Below are 14840 nucleotides of genomic sequence, written 5' to 3'. Positions count from 1 at the left end.
TTGAGCCCAGGTTGTTGACTCTTCCAAGATACCACTTTGTGGTGCCAGACACAAACTTTACCTTCAGAGCCCTTGTCCCCCATGGCAGGGCATCTGGATGGACACTCCTGAAAGTATAGATAAAGCAACTCTGTCTATGAAAGGCATGTGATTGTGTCTGGGTACAGAGAGCTAGTTACTACCTCTCATTCAAATGTCTTATAATGACCCACACCAAGGGTGTCACCCTACTGCTTTGGGGAAAGGGCTCACTTAGAACTCTTTTCTTCCTGGTTCCATATAGAGGCCTAGATGTTTTCTGGAAAAAAAGATTCATCTTTTGGGAAGACATTCCCCTGTGGCCTCTCTCCCCACCCCATCCCCACTGTTCCTTTCTTGTTCTGGACCTGAAAAGTTCCTGGGCCTCTAGTGCTTGGCACCTTTTGGAAGGAAAAGGTCTTACTGAGAGTAAGAACCCTTGCCTTTAGGATGTTCTTTCCTGTTTGGGCCTTGATTCAGCTACTGGCAAGGAGAGGGGAATTGGTCTTTCCCCTTCTCCAAGAGAACATGCTGCTTGTATCCAGGGACACAGTGAGCCTTTTCATCTTCTGGAAAGGTACTGAAAGTGCTGGGGGTCTGAGTGTCTCTGCCAGAAACTGAGAGATGTGCTGTTATTCAGGTTCCGGTGAAGAGGGCTAAGCGGAGCAAATTACCGCAAGCAGTGGTCCAGGAAAGGGTTGGGGGTCATTTTCCTGGAAATATTTATTAGAGTGACTTTATGGGAAAGGGAATATGTACCAGCAGGCTGGGATGTACTAAGTAAGCACCTTTATCTTTTTTTTTTCCTTTTTTTTTTCTTTATTTTTCTTTGTTTTAGTCTTTTTTTCATACAGCATCTCCCACTTTTGCTGGAGTCAACTTCAGTCTGCAATTCTCCTTCTTTTGCCCCACTCCCTACCCTCCCTATTGCTGGGATTACAATTGTACTGTCCATCATGCACTGGGCACCTTTATCAGCAGTGACAGCAGAGATACTAGAACCTAAAACCTGCTACAAATGCATTGTCTGTGCTCAGTTCCTGTCTCCTTGCTTCCCATAGGCAGTAGCCGATCACATCCCCCAGCTGGTACAGGGGGTGAGAGGGAGTCAGGCTCAAGCAGAAGACCTCAGTGCCCAGCTGGCTCTCATCATCTCCAGCCAGAACTTCCTCCAGGTAATACACATGGGCACCACTGTGTGTTCAGAGCCCCTGCCTGGCAGGGCCTGATTGTACGTCCAGTCGAGGAGAATGAAGTTTGGTTGGGCTATACAAAATGCTCTTGCATGCAAATTGCCTTTGGGAGATGACTTGCCCTTCCATTTTTCTTTCTCAGAAGTATCTCCTGACTTCCTAAATAGAGAAAGGACATCCTAAGTTGCAAGGTGAAATGAAGCTGTAATCCTAACCACTCAGGAGACTGAGAGCTGAGGATCATGATTCAAAAACAACCCTATCAGGAAAATCTGTGAAACTCTTGTCTTCCATTAATCACCAAAATGCCAGCAGTGGAGCTGTAGCTCAAGCAAAAGAGTCCAGGAGTCCAGGCCTTCACCCTGATATCCCAAAACCAGCTCACTCACACACACACACACATACGCACACATATACACACACACACACTAATAAGTACACAAAGGAAATCATCATAATGAGAAAAATGGAAGTGTACCCAACAATGAAGTGGAAGTGGGGAGTTGAGCAATGTCAACAGGTGCATGTAATCAGATGCCATGTGGCTGATCAAAACAATATGTGAAACAAAACAAATAGTATGCTCTTATTTTTCATGCACAGATGTTCACACATTATTCCAGTTTCTGAAATGTGAAATTAGTTTCCTTTTTTTTTTTGTAGCGGGATTTGAACTTAAGCCTTGAGTTCACTCTGCTTGCTTGCCTGCCTGACATATTGTCACTTGAGACATAACTCCATCCCAGCCTTTTGCTAGCCTTTTGCTAGCAAAGAATCCATTTAAAACAAGGCTGTCTTTGAAATGTTGTGAGAATTCTAGGCCACTGTATCCTAACTTTGCCTCTCCTGCTGCTCCCACCTTATCATATACCTTTAAAAAAAAAATTCTAGAATGTGGTATCTGTGATAGCTGATCTGAGATGATGCTTAGGGGATCAGGATTGGAAACTAGTTGGTGTCTAATGTTTCTTTTTTTATAGCAGAATAACTCCTGACCACTGAGGAGAGCTTGCTCTTGGCTCTCTCTGCCCCTTGGCAGCACAGGACATTGTCTTTCTGCTCATCTTTTCACAGCCTGGAAGCAAGATGGTATCCTCCGCCAAGGCTGCAGTGCCCACTGTGAGTGACCAAGCCGCAGCCATGCAGCTGAGCCAGTGTGCCAAAAACCTGGCAACCAGCTTGGCTGAGCTACGCACCGCCTCTCAGAAGGCAAGTGGGGCTTGGTCCAGGCAGTTCATGCATAAGGGAATGGAGCTTCCCCTCCTCACTGCTGCTGTGGTATGAGTGCTGCCTTGGCCTGAACGTGGCAGAGTTGCCCATTCCATTTGCATGACCACAAAAGATAATCTTGTGGGTTGCCTTTGACAGCCTTTAATACTGTCTCCTTCAGTTATCCTCTTCTAGTTACAATGGCTTGACAAAATTATTTGTAAGTTACACACTTCCTCCTCTTCCTCGTCCTTCTGTATTCTGGGATAGGCAGTAGTCTATGGTTTAGTCTCAGGTGTGGGGAGGGATAGATGATGTCTTAATGCCATCTTTCTATTGTTGTAACAAATACCCTACTTGAGAATCAGTTTAGAAGGAAAGAATGTTTACTTTGGGCTCATAGTTTCTAAGAAGTCAGCACAACTCTTTCAATAGGCCCATGAAGCCTGTGGCCCTATGGAGATTGACTCAGCCCTGAACACAGTGCAGACGCTTAAGAACGAGCTGCAGGATGCCAAGATGGCGGCTGTGGAGAGTCAGCTGAAACCACTTCCGGGGGAAACAGTAAGTCACCCAGGTTCAGCAGCCAGTCAAGTCAGCTTTTCCTCTTGCTACCCTCACAACGAGCTGTTTGAAGAAATTCAGTTACTGCATTTTATGAATTTTGAGAGCAATTTGGTAGATTAACCCTCATTGCTTTAGAACTGCATCTGGGTAGAGATTTCTCTAAGGGGCCTGTAGGGCAGGTTTGGGTATTTACCTGGGATTTGGCTAAGGATGTAGAAGTATCCTTTACCATTTATTTGTCTTGCTAATATGCAGATCAGTGTTCTGGCTTTTTCTGGAAGGACCACTCCTGCTGCTAATAATACTAGGCCTCAAGTTGATAATGCTAGCTTCTAGAAAACACTAGCTGTGGACAGTATCTTCTGTGTGTCTCAGATATTTTATCCATGAGATGAGTGGCAAGGAGGGTCCAGTGATAAGCACAGAAAACATGTTCAATAATCATGTTTTTATGGGAAAAAAAATTAATGGCTAGCCCTGGAATGGAAACCAGCAAATCACTTTAATGTGCTCCTACTGTTTCAAGTGGAATGGTGGAGTCAGATCAGATTCGCACCTCCTAATGAATACATCAGAGTTTTCTTGGCGGAAAAAAATACCAATCATCATCTGTATGAACTTTTTTTCTTTCTGAATGTTACCAGTAAAATACCACCATTTATTATGTTCCTGTTAAGCACCCTACATATACTCAGTCTAGCTTGTTCTAATGAAAACCTAACCAACAACCACATGTTGTTAAATCTATTTCTAACTGAGAATATAAAAGCTTAGAAGTTGTCTCTAGTTTTGTCCAAGATTATCTGAGGCAGAACTGAAGTTTCAGTCCAGATCTGCAGGACTCTAAAACCTGTTCTGAGAATTTTCCATTCCCTTTGCCCCACCTGTAGTGCGGAGGATGGAGCCCAGAGACCTGCTAGATAAGCACATCCCTGGCTCAAAGAGCTGGTGCTCAGAACTTCTGAAATCTTTTTTTTTTTTTTTTTTGGAATGGTCGTGGGGCTTGAACTCTGGACCTGGGTGCTGTCCCTGAGCTCTTCAGCTCAAGGCTACTGCCCTACCCCTTGAGCCTCAGTGCCACTAGTAGTTACTTGGAAATAGGAGTCTCACAGACTTTAGTGCCTGGGATAACTCTGAACTGTGATCCTCCTGAGTAGCTAGGATTACAGGCATGAGCCACCACTCCCAGCTTCCTCATATTCTTTGAACTAAAGACATTGAAAATGTAAAGGAACAGTCTAAGGAAGCCATCGAACATGCCTGGCATGTAGAGAACACTTGGAAAATAGTTGTTAAATCCTTTCCACTAATGGTAGATAAATAAAAACAGAGAAAGGTTAACTTAATTAAAGTCACTCAGATAATGACTGAGGTGTGGGTTTGTCTCAGGTCAGATTTGTAAAGTGATTCAAGTGTCTCTTTGCAAACTCTATACTCGGGTGCCCATAGCAAACTGGTATGATATGAATTCTATCTTTATGTAAACAAACTGGTTAGAGAGGATGAAAAAAAAAACCACCTACCTTTTAATTTTTAAAGAAAGCATTGTTGCTGGGCAAGGTAGCTCAAGCCTATAATCCTAGCTGAGGATTATCCCAGCTGAGGCTGAGATCTGAGGATCAAGGCCAGCCTGGGCACAAAAGGACCTGAGACTCTTATCTCCAATTAACCTCTAGAAGACAGGAAGTGGGTCTTGGCTCAAGGGTAGGACTGTAACCTTGAGCTGAAGAGCTCAGGGATAGTGCTCAAGCAGAGTTCAAGCCTCATGACCAAAAAAAAAAAAAAAGCATTGTTCAAAAAATATAGAAATTAAATGTCTATGTCATGCAATAGTATTGTAGTCAAGGCTATTTTCAAGGCTAAGTGGTTGAGGCTTTATTTTCTTCTAAAAGATATAGACAGGTTAAAACTGGGTATGGATTCTTATGCCTTTTGTCCCTCCTGAAGTGAGTTCCAGAATTCTCTTCCAGAATGTTGTCCTCATCCCCTAATTAAATAAATATCCATACCTCACCTGAAATTTTACCAGTCTTATTCTGTGCATTTTTTTAAGCATTCAGTCTATAAAGCAGGTTAACATGCTATTCGTGGGGAGGCCATATTCAGTCTCACCACTCCAATCCCCATTTCTCATGTATTTCCTTCTTGTTAGAGCTTCTAAAACTCTAATGATTGTTTGAACACTATTAATGGTCCCATATGCCAGGATGGTGGTGTAGCTGGATATCTGCCCACTTCCTGCAAAGACATAATTAATGGACGCTAAGGATTTCTTGCAGACTCTCTAAATTAGTTTCTAAAGATATAATGCTAATAGCTACCATTTGTTGGAAAAAGCCTACATTCCTTCCCTAGAAATCTTCACAGCTAGGTATTACAATGTAAGGAAACCGAGGCATGGAGAAATGTACCCAGCCTCACACAGCTGGTGTAAAGGGCAGACTGATTTTTATTATAAAGCCAAGTTCATTTTCCTGTATGGCCCTCTTGCTACTTAGGATCATGGGTATGTGAGACATGGAAGAACTGAGCTCAAGGTCTGCATTGTTGTTCTGACCATGGGCCGATGATCTTCTCCTTTAAGTTCTCTCTTCCTTGGATATTCTGACAGCTGGAAAAATGTGCCCAGGACCTAGGAAGCACCTCCAAAGCAGTGGGCTCCTCCATGGCTCAGCTCCTCACCTGTGCTGCTCAAGGCAATGAGCACTATACAGGTGAGACAGTCTTACGTCTGGTGATGCTGTGGAAGCAGGTGCAAAGCACTGGTGGGGAGAGGGGTGTCTGGAAAGGATGTTCATTGATTTAGCCGTAAACTTGACTTTCAGCAGTTTATCATATATTTTGCAAGCACTTTCCGTGAGCTTGTTACTAAGCATACAATGAGTAATAAAATGATTCCCCAACTATTCTGTGCGTCCCTCTGCTGGACTACAAACATATAAGCAATTATAGGTTTCTAGGGCTAAACTCTGGAAACATTACGGAAAAAGGAAATGTTACCATAGTAGGCTTTCAATACAAATCTAAAACCTTTTGGTTTTTGCCTCTTTCTGATTGAATATCACAAATACTTCCTTCTTCCAAATTTCTATAGATCTCAAATAAAAGTAAACTAACGGGTCCAAATAATAAATGGGAAGATCTGGAGAGGGGTCTAGTAATGACAGTGCAGTATCTTCAATGGTTTGAACTAGGCTCACAGCATCTCCTAAAATGCATGAAGGAAGGCAGCTTCTTCCTTCCTCAACAGCAATAGAGGCAGAGAGAGTCAGGATTTAAACACATCTATCACTCTCCTGAATGACAGCATCCCTCCACCCCAAGCCAAAGCTTAAACATGAAATGGAGTGATTGCTCTACTTCATTTATTTCCTTTACTTTAGCTTTAATTTCCTTTATGTTTTCTCTCTGGGCTTCTCTTCAGCCATAAAAAAAAAAAAAGAACACTGGATCTAAAAGTCTTTCATTCCCCAGGCTGAGTGATAAATGGTAGGTTGGCAGATTTGTAATCAGGTTGTAGACCTCTACCCCAGCTGTGGGATGCACAGAGCGGAATCTGTTTACAGATTTGGGAGTCCATGGCTGCAAAGATGTCTAGCTTTATGGCTTTGAGTCCTTTCCCATTACAGATGCTCATTGTCCTCAGTTACTGCCAAGACCACCCACTGCGTCTGTGCCGCACAGTTGAAGCAGTGCTTGCAGACCATTCCGACCTGCCTTGGATGCTTACTTTAAAGCTGAGAGAGGCGAGGTGGATGTGTGTGTAGTTTCCATGCACACAGTGTGCTCTAATTAGAAACTCACAGTTCACTGTCCCAAAGGAACAGATTGAGAAAGAGGCGTGTATCCTTTAAGCCTTAGAGCCATGTACCTCCCTTGGCATCCCAAATTTGTGCTGTGAACCAGACACTGTGCCAGGGCTGGACCTCATGTGGAACTAATTCTTGAGATGAGCTCCAGTACCAACTTCACACTTCTCAAGTTGCTGTGTTTCTAGTGTGTATGGCCTCTTTCTTCATGCCATGCCATATAGCTAGACCATGTTTTTTCTGCATGAGGTCATAGTTGTACTTTCGGAGAGCTGGTTTGAGCTAGGCACCAATGGTTCCCACCTGTAATCCTAGCTACTCAAGAGGACTTCAATTTGAAGCAAGCCAGAACAGATAAGTCCATGAGACTCTGTCTCTAAATAACAATTCCATCATCTATCTAGAAGAAGATTTACAGATAAATACATGCTTCCCAACAGGGATACCCAAATCCAAATAGCCATTCAAGACTTTTGTTTTTGTTTTATTATAAAGATGATGTACAAAGGGGCTAATATTTTCTAAGTCAAATAATAGCTGAATGTCGGTGGCTCATGCCTATAATCCTAACTACTCAGGAGGAGGCTAAGATCTGAGATTACATTTCACAGCCAGCCTAGGCAGGAATTCTGTGAGATTTATCTCCAATAAACCACTCAGAAAATGCCAGAAGTGGCACTGTGGCTCAAGTGATAGAGTTCTAGCCTTGAGCAAAAGAAGCTCAGAGACAGAGCTCAGACCCAGAATTGAAGCCCTAGGACCTGGGAGCGGGGTGGTAGGGGGGAGCTGTCTTAGGAGTATTATTCATAATGGTCCCCAAATACCCATCAGCAAAACAAGCAGGCAAATGCTGGTATAATCCAAAGAATGCAGTGCTACACATGACAACATGGGTCAATTTTACAGCATGATAAAAAGAAAACATACAAGAGGCATATGAGGTGGTTCTGTTTCATATGAAGTTTAAGAAAAAGTCAAGTTTAAGTGTAGTCTCAAGTAACAGGTGTTAGAATAGTGATCTGTTTCTGGCATGAGGGATCCTTTTGGGGAAGGGCATAACAATGGCAGGTGGACAAAAATCACTGAACTGCTCAGCCAATCAGATTTGCCTGTTATATTTTGTGGGTATAGAATAACTTAAAACACTCTCCTACAATGCTCTGCACCAACACAGGTAGCTATGTCCATCTGTGCCTTTAGGTATATAGACATGGCAGCCAATCAGTATGAGACATCAGTGGGAGATAGCGCTTAGCATTGTGTGCTTTATAACACTTCTCTCCAGTTGGTTGAGGCCAATAGTTCAAACTTAAAAAATAAAATAAAAAAACAACAGCTGCTCAGGAGGCTAAGATCTGAAGCCATCAGAGCAGGAAAGTCTGTGAAACTCTTATCTCCAATTAATGACCAAAATGCCAGAAGTGGAGCTCCAGCTCAAGAGGTAAAGAACTAGCCTTAAGCACAAAAGCTTAGGGACAGTGTCCCTGCCCCTAAGTTCAAGCCCTAGGACTAGCACACAAGCATGCAAAAAATAAGTAAATTCTTACCCCTTCCCGATAAGTCAGGCTCGAATCCACAGGCTCATTCCCAAGGAAAAGTGTGCCTCCTCCATAAAATGTAAAAGAGTGTCATTGGCTTCTATACCCCAGGAGTAGCTGCTAGAGAAACAGCACAGGCTCTGAAAACCCTGGCCCAGGCTGCCCGTGGAGTGGCTGCATCTACAAGTGACCCTGCAGCTGCCCATGCCATGTTAGATTCTGCTCAAGATGTGATGGAGGGTTCGGCCATGCTCATCCAGGAAGCTAAGCAAGCCCTGATCGCACCTGGGGATGCAGAGAGTCAACAGAGACTAGCCCAGGTGAGTCTAAGAAAGAGGGTACCGCCGCCACTGACCTGCCTGTGTTGGTGGGCAGTCTCCTGGGCACATTCTTCTGGTATGAATGCTTTATGATGCCATAGGTGTTTTAGCTTACAAAATGTCCTAATGAGGCTAGTCACCTATGACACTCACCTTTGTTGAGTCTTACCTAGTATTGTGGATTCAAGGGAGTAATACAGCCCACTTCTGAAGACCCTAATTTCCCTATTTTCTTGTTATTTTATTTATTTTGTTATTTTGTTATTTATTTTGTGCCCATCCTGGGGCTTGAACTTCTGGCCTGAGTGTTGTACCTGTGCTGTTTTGCTCAAGGCTAGTACTCTACTACTTGAGCCACAGCTCCACTTCTGTCTTTTTTTGTTGTTGTTGGTCCTAGGGACTGAACTCAGGGCCTAACCACTGTCCTTGGGCATTTATCAAGGCTAGTGCTCTACCACTTGAGCCATAGCACCACTTCCAGCTTTTCTATGTATGCGGCACCGAGGAATCAAACCCAGGTCATCATGCATGCTATGTAAGCAATCTACCACTAGGCCAAACTCCTGGCCCCTCTACTTCTGATTATTTTAATTATAACTTAGATATAAGAGTTTCACAGACTTTCCTGCCCAGTCTGGTTTCAAACCACCATTTTCAGACATAAGCCTCCTGAGTAGCTAGGATTATAGGCATGAGCCACTGGCTCCTGGCAATTTTCCCTTTCAAATGAGATACCAAAGATTGCCAATAAGGAGCTGCTCCGATATTCTTGAAAAGGCAGTGCTGTTGGCAGCTCTTAAGTGGCCCTGGATGTGTTGGCGCTTCTTGCCTGTGGGAAGAGTGAGGTTTCAGCTGGTAGCATTATAGGGCCATGGAGCAGAAATCAGTCACAGACCTAGTTAGTAACAATGATCCAAAGAATTGCAGGCCCACTTCTACCTTGGAAACCTTAGCAGAGCTCACAGGAACATAGAACCTGATCTCTTATCCAAGAGTTCTATGCTTGAAGCTGAGCTGTGACTCAGCCTGACTTAAGGAATGCTGACCCCAGTGCCAAGGTGAAATTCTGCTCTTGAGCAAATACCTTGAGCAAGGTGATATAATAACCAGTCTTGGGTGCCCACTTACTATCCATGCCAATTCAACCTATTTTCCATGCTCATTCCCAACAAATGTGCATAAATATGTTTATACTAAAGCTGCTTTCTTGTGGTGTATCCTTCCCACCCTCCCTGAATGCAGGTGGCCAAAGCCGTATCTCACTCCTTGAATAACTGCGTAAATTGCCTCCCTGGGCAGAAGGATGTGGATGTGGCCTTGAAGAGCATCGGGGAGTCCAGCAAGAAGCTGCTAGTCGATTCGGTGAGTTCTTGGCTGGCCCCAGACACTTGGGAGTGGTCTTTCCTCCATGGGATCTCTCAGAAGCTTCCATTGGAATCTGATTTTTTTTTTCTGCCAATTTGTCTTTCCCTTGTTTTGCTTCTTGCCCAATGACATTTCTGAGACAGAGCTTTTGAAGCTTGCTTTCTCTGAGAGCCTGTGTTGTTATTTGCTCTTGGGTTATCCCCAGTAAGCCAGGAAAGGGGTACCTGATTATCTGGCATCTTATCAATTCAGGTCCAATAGAGACAGGTCTTATAATGGAGGGACATGTGTGATGAAGGGGAGCAAGTAGCTTGAGGCCTACACTTGAGTTGTTCTGTTTCTGCTTTAGGAGTCCTCTGGTGGAGAGTCTATTAACAAAGGCTACCGATGACACAAGATTGGTAGCTATTCATTTGGTAGAATATGAAGTGAAGTTAGATAACGTCACCTTTTAGTAAAATACTAAAAGTGCGAGAGGTTCCATCCTAAAAGAGAGACAGTAGGGCAGTGACCAGAGAATCTGGTTCCTGGAGTCAGGCTACCTGGGTGTGGTGGATCCTACCTGAGCCACACAGGTAAGGGTGAACATCTGAGAACAGTTGCTCTTATCATTTGAAATCCATGATACTTTTACTAGGTTGGTATTCCCTAAATAGGAGAGACGGAAGGAAGGAAGGAAAGAAGGGAGTCAAACTTAACCATGGGCTTAGCTCACACACAACGCTTGCATCTTGATGACTCAGAAATCTATCCCTGGCAGCCTATCTTCTCTCTACAATGCCTTACTTTATCCCTGTCATCAAAGCAAGACTTCCCATGGGGTGTGCCTTCTGTCCCCATAGCTACCTCCGAGCACAAAGCCTTTCCAGGAAGCCCAGAGTGAACTGAATCAGGCTGCTGCAGATCTAAACCAGTCTGCTGGCGAAGTGGTCCACGCCACCCGGGGCCAGAGTGGAGAGCTGGCTGCGGCCTCTGGAAAGTTCAGTGATGATTTTGACGAGTTCCTAGATGCTGGCATTGAGATGGCTGGTCAGGCACAGGTGAGTGTGGAGGTGATCCTCTGGAGCTGATTGTCTGACTAACTTGGAGGCCCTGGTACACTCATGACCTCATAGGAAAGGAATGGCATACCCAAAGATGCTATCAGCTGCATGTGAAGTCTTCCAGGGAACAAGGAATAACTTTTCCCACGATCCTTAGCAGAATCCATCTTTTACATATGCTTCTGATGAGAACAGAGGAGGAAGAGGAGGAGGAAGAATGTTTAGTAGTGTGGAATAAGAGAGTAAAAATATATGGTTTTAAAATGTATTAAACTCATCTTCATGGTCTTATGCCTAAAACTGGCTATGAAAGGATTAAAAGGTACCATGTTCAAACCAAGTGCCAGTGGCTCATGCCTAAAATCCTACCTACTCAGACGAATGAGATCTGAGGATTGCAGTTCAAAGCCAGATCAGGCAGAGAAGTCGGTGAGACTCTGATCTCCTATTCACCACCAAAAAGCTAGAAATGGAGCTATGGCTCAAGTGGTAAAGTGGTAGCTTTAAGCAAAAAGTAAGAAGAAAGAAAGAATGAAAGAGAAAGAAAGAGAAAGAAAGAAAGAAAGAAAGAAAGAAAGAAAGAAAGAAAGAAAGAAAGAAAGAAAGAAAGAAAGGCTCAGGGACAGTGCCCAAGCCGCAGGATGGCGCGCAGCACACACACACACACTACTATTACTACATCCAGATGAACAGATAAGCCTCTTGTTTGGAACAGGGGGCATGACTGGTCTGGTGTCAGCTTGCAGGGCTGTTTGTTCCTAAACTACTGTAAACTCCCTAAAAAGATACACCAGGATATTTCTCACTTTGTTACCACCTCAGATGGCAAACCAGGTAAGAAATGTATCCTTCCCCTAATCTGAACCTTCTGAGATACTGTCAGCTCTGAATATTGAAACAATGCTGGTCGTTTGTGCCAGGCTGAGATGTACAAGAGACGACAACTCCAGCATTGTTGAGCAAGAGATACTGGAATTGTTGCTCTCTGCTTTTCCTCCTCCCCTTCCTGTAGAGCTTCCACTTAGAACAAAACAGAGCTCTTGGCTTAACCACTTGGGCATACGTTTCTTTCCCTGCCACATGCAGTCTTGTTCTGAGCAGCTGTTTGGGGAGAGGTAGAAACCAGTTAGTGTCTCAATGAATTAGGTGTCTATTCCGGTAACTTCCCTTCTCTTTTGGATGCTGCTCCTTAGCTCTCAGAATGCTTCCTGGGAGCCATGAAAATGTCCTAATGACCAACTCCTTTTGACCTCCCAGACCAAAGAAGATCAGATCCAAGTGATAGGAAACCTCAAGAATATCTCGATGGCATCCAGCAAGCTGCTGTTAGCAGCCAAGTCTCTCTCCGTAGATCCTGGAGCTCCCAATGCCAAAAATCTACTGGCTGCAGCTGCAAGGTAAGAATGGAACAAGGTATGCTGTCCCATGTGTTTAAGTTGTGTCACTACAGCTTGAAGGATAGACTGCCACATCCTGCCACTTGGAATGAGCAGAGAATGGATGCTGTCCTCATGTTATTGATGGTATTCTGGTATTTTGTAAAGTTGTCTTGCTTCCATAGTCTATACCCACCACCAGATTTCCCATCTGTCTTCCAACTTCTTCAGTATAGTCTTTTAGATATAAGCCTTTCGTGGGCTTATAAATGCAGGGGCTTATTGAGATTTTATCTTTACTGTTATAGCTCAGATTTTAAACATCATATGTACTTATTGAGAAGGGAACAAGAAAATGCTAGAAAACTAGGAGAACAATGTAGAAAAGCCCTTCCAAAAGCATTTATTATTACTTACCTCATGTACCCAGTAGGGATGTTAGGCTGGACTTGACATACTCCATCTGTCATATATGGAAGAGATATGGTTTTGGGTGGGTTGGGAGGTAGAGTGACCAGAACAAATGGTTTATAAATTGAATTAAATCATGAGTCTGGGTTGGAGATAACCTCAGTGTCTTCCTTCTCTTGCTTCAGGGAAGTAAGCAGTGCAGTTTCTACTTTGCATGTCACCATTGTAGCACTTAAGTTCAGTTAAGTATGTGATACTGGTTTGTGGAGTCATTGAGTGACAGTAACAGGATGGTCTTACAGGAACAAGCTCAGACATTGTCCCCAACCCAGAAGGGAAAGTATTCAAGAATTCTGTGGAGATAAAGAGGTTTTCTCAGTAGCATTTGACCTAATGTGTACAGGAAATCTGAGTGTGGAGATATTCAAGGAGAAACTATAAGGGAGATAGAGAATGATTGGAAATCATTTCAAGATGAGGATTATCTTCAGTTTTGCTTGTGTTTTTTTTATTGTAATTAGTAAAAGGGTTACATGATATTTGCCAGATAGAAGGTGCATTAATTCACATACATTGATACCCTTTCACATGTCTTGGTACCCATTACCCTCCCCCCTTTGCTGTGTTTTTTATTTGTTTTGTTTTGTTTTTATGTCTTTAACTTGTCTAGTCCCAGCTTAATTACTTGACTCAGTCCCAGTGCTCAGGTTACTGCTAAACCTGTCTAAATGTTCCCATCTACAAAGTAAAGGTGTGAGCTACATCAGCCTTAGGCTCTTTCCATTTTTATAATACTAATGGTTAAATCTTGCCTGTCTTACACTCTTGGCTTATGGTGTGTTTGTTTGGTTTTTGATGTATTTGGGGGGAAAGTTAGACATCTTCAGAGCAGTTCCCTTGTAAGCCTTGAGTTTCTTTGTTTAGTTAGGGATAAGGCTTTTGAGCACCAAACAATAACTAGAGATACCACAAAGCTGGAAAGTGATCTTTCCATGTCCCTATCACTGTCCCATGCTTGCTTTGTGATTGTCCTGGTAAACAAGGCAATTCAAGTTTCTAGCTCATAAAAAATAATGTTTCTTTAATTTTAAGACATGATAAAACTATAGTAATCAGGGCCTGACACAGTGGCTCGCACCTGTAATCCTAGCTACTCAGGAGACTGAGGTCTGAGGATTATGGTTCAAAGCCAGCCTGGGCACTAAAGTCCATGAGACTCTTATCTCTAATTAACCACTAGAAAACTGGAAGTGGTGCTGGGTTCAAGGGGTAGGGTGGTAGCCTTGAGCTGAAAAGCTCAAGGACAGCACCCAGGCCCAGAGTTCAAGCCTCACCCCCAAAAACAACAACAACAACAACAACAAAAAACCCTGTAGTAATCAATACCATGTGGTACTTGGCTAATGGAATAGAATAGAGAATTTGAAAGTAATGTAGCCAATTGATAGTCAAAGAAAAAAACTGGCAAAAGCAGAAGAGTATCTTTTCAACATATGATTCTAGAACAACTGGAGTTCATATAGCCAAAAAGAAAAACAAAATTTCACTATATATTTCATGCATGATTAAAAAAAAAAAGAAATTTACTCAAAATAGTCCTTGCTTTCTACATTATCCATGGTATAACTCAGGACCTGTTAAGCAGTAGTTGCCCAGGAAATCCTTGTTATATAGAAAATAATCTGAAGGGTCTGGGAGTTGGCCTAGTGGTAGAGTGCTTGCCTAGCTTGTATGACACCAGGGTTGGATTCCTTGATACTATGTACATAGAGAAAGCCAGAAGTGGTTCTGTGGCTCAAGTGGTAGAGATCTAGCCTTGAGAAAACCCAAGGACAGTGCTCAGGCCCTGACCTGAGTTCAAGCCCCAGGACTGGCAAAATAATAACAATAATAATAATAATAATAATAATAATCTGGACTTCCTCTTAAATTCTAAGAATAGAGGCAAACATGAAATCATCCCAGAGGTTCTAATTTGTCCCTATTTATGT

General features: G+C 43.1%; 1 protein-coding gene across 1 annotated transcript in view; it reads left to right on the top strand.

Moving 5' to 3' along the window:
- Window positions 1-14840, top strand: part of Tln2 (talin 2) — a 256404-nt gene that overhangs the window by 166080 nt on the left and 75484 nt on the right. Inside the window, exons 24-31 of the mRNA XM_090358263.1 lie at window positions 1080-1193; window positions 2286-2420; window positions 2856-2984; window positions 5599-5701; window positions 8446-8654; window positions 9897-10016; window positions 10862-11059; window positions 12320-12459. Of these exons, the coding sequence (XP_090214389.1) occupies window positions 1080-1193; window positions 2286-2420; window positions 2856-2984; window positions 5599-5701; window positions 8446-8654; window positions 9897-10016; window positions 10862-11059; window positions 12320-12459 (1148 nt within the window). The remainder of the gene's footprint in view (window positions 1-1079; window positions 1194-2285; window positions 2421-2855; window positions 2985-5598; window positions 5702-8445; window positions 8655-9896; window positions 10017-10861; window positions 11060-12319; window positions 12460-14840) is intronic.

The sequence above is a fragment of the Megascapheus bottae genome, chromosome 25 (assembly GCF_031878675.1).
Source record: "Megascapheus bottae isolate mThoBot1 chromosome 25, mThoBot2.hap1, whole genome shotgun sequence".
In the NCBI taxonomy this organism is placed as follows: domain Eukaryota; kingdom Metazoa; phylum Chordata; class Mammalia; order Rodentia; family Geomyidae; genus Megascapheus; species Megascapheus bottae.
This window is presented reverse-complemented; position numbering and strand designations above follow the sequence as displayed.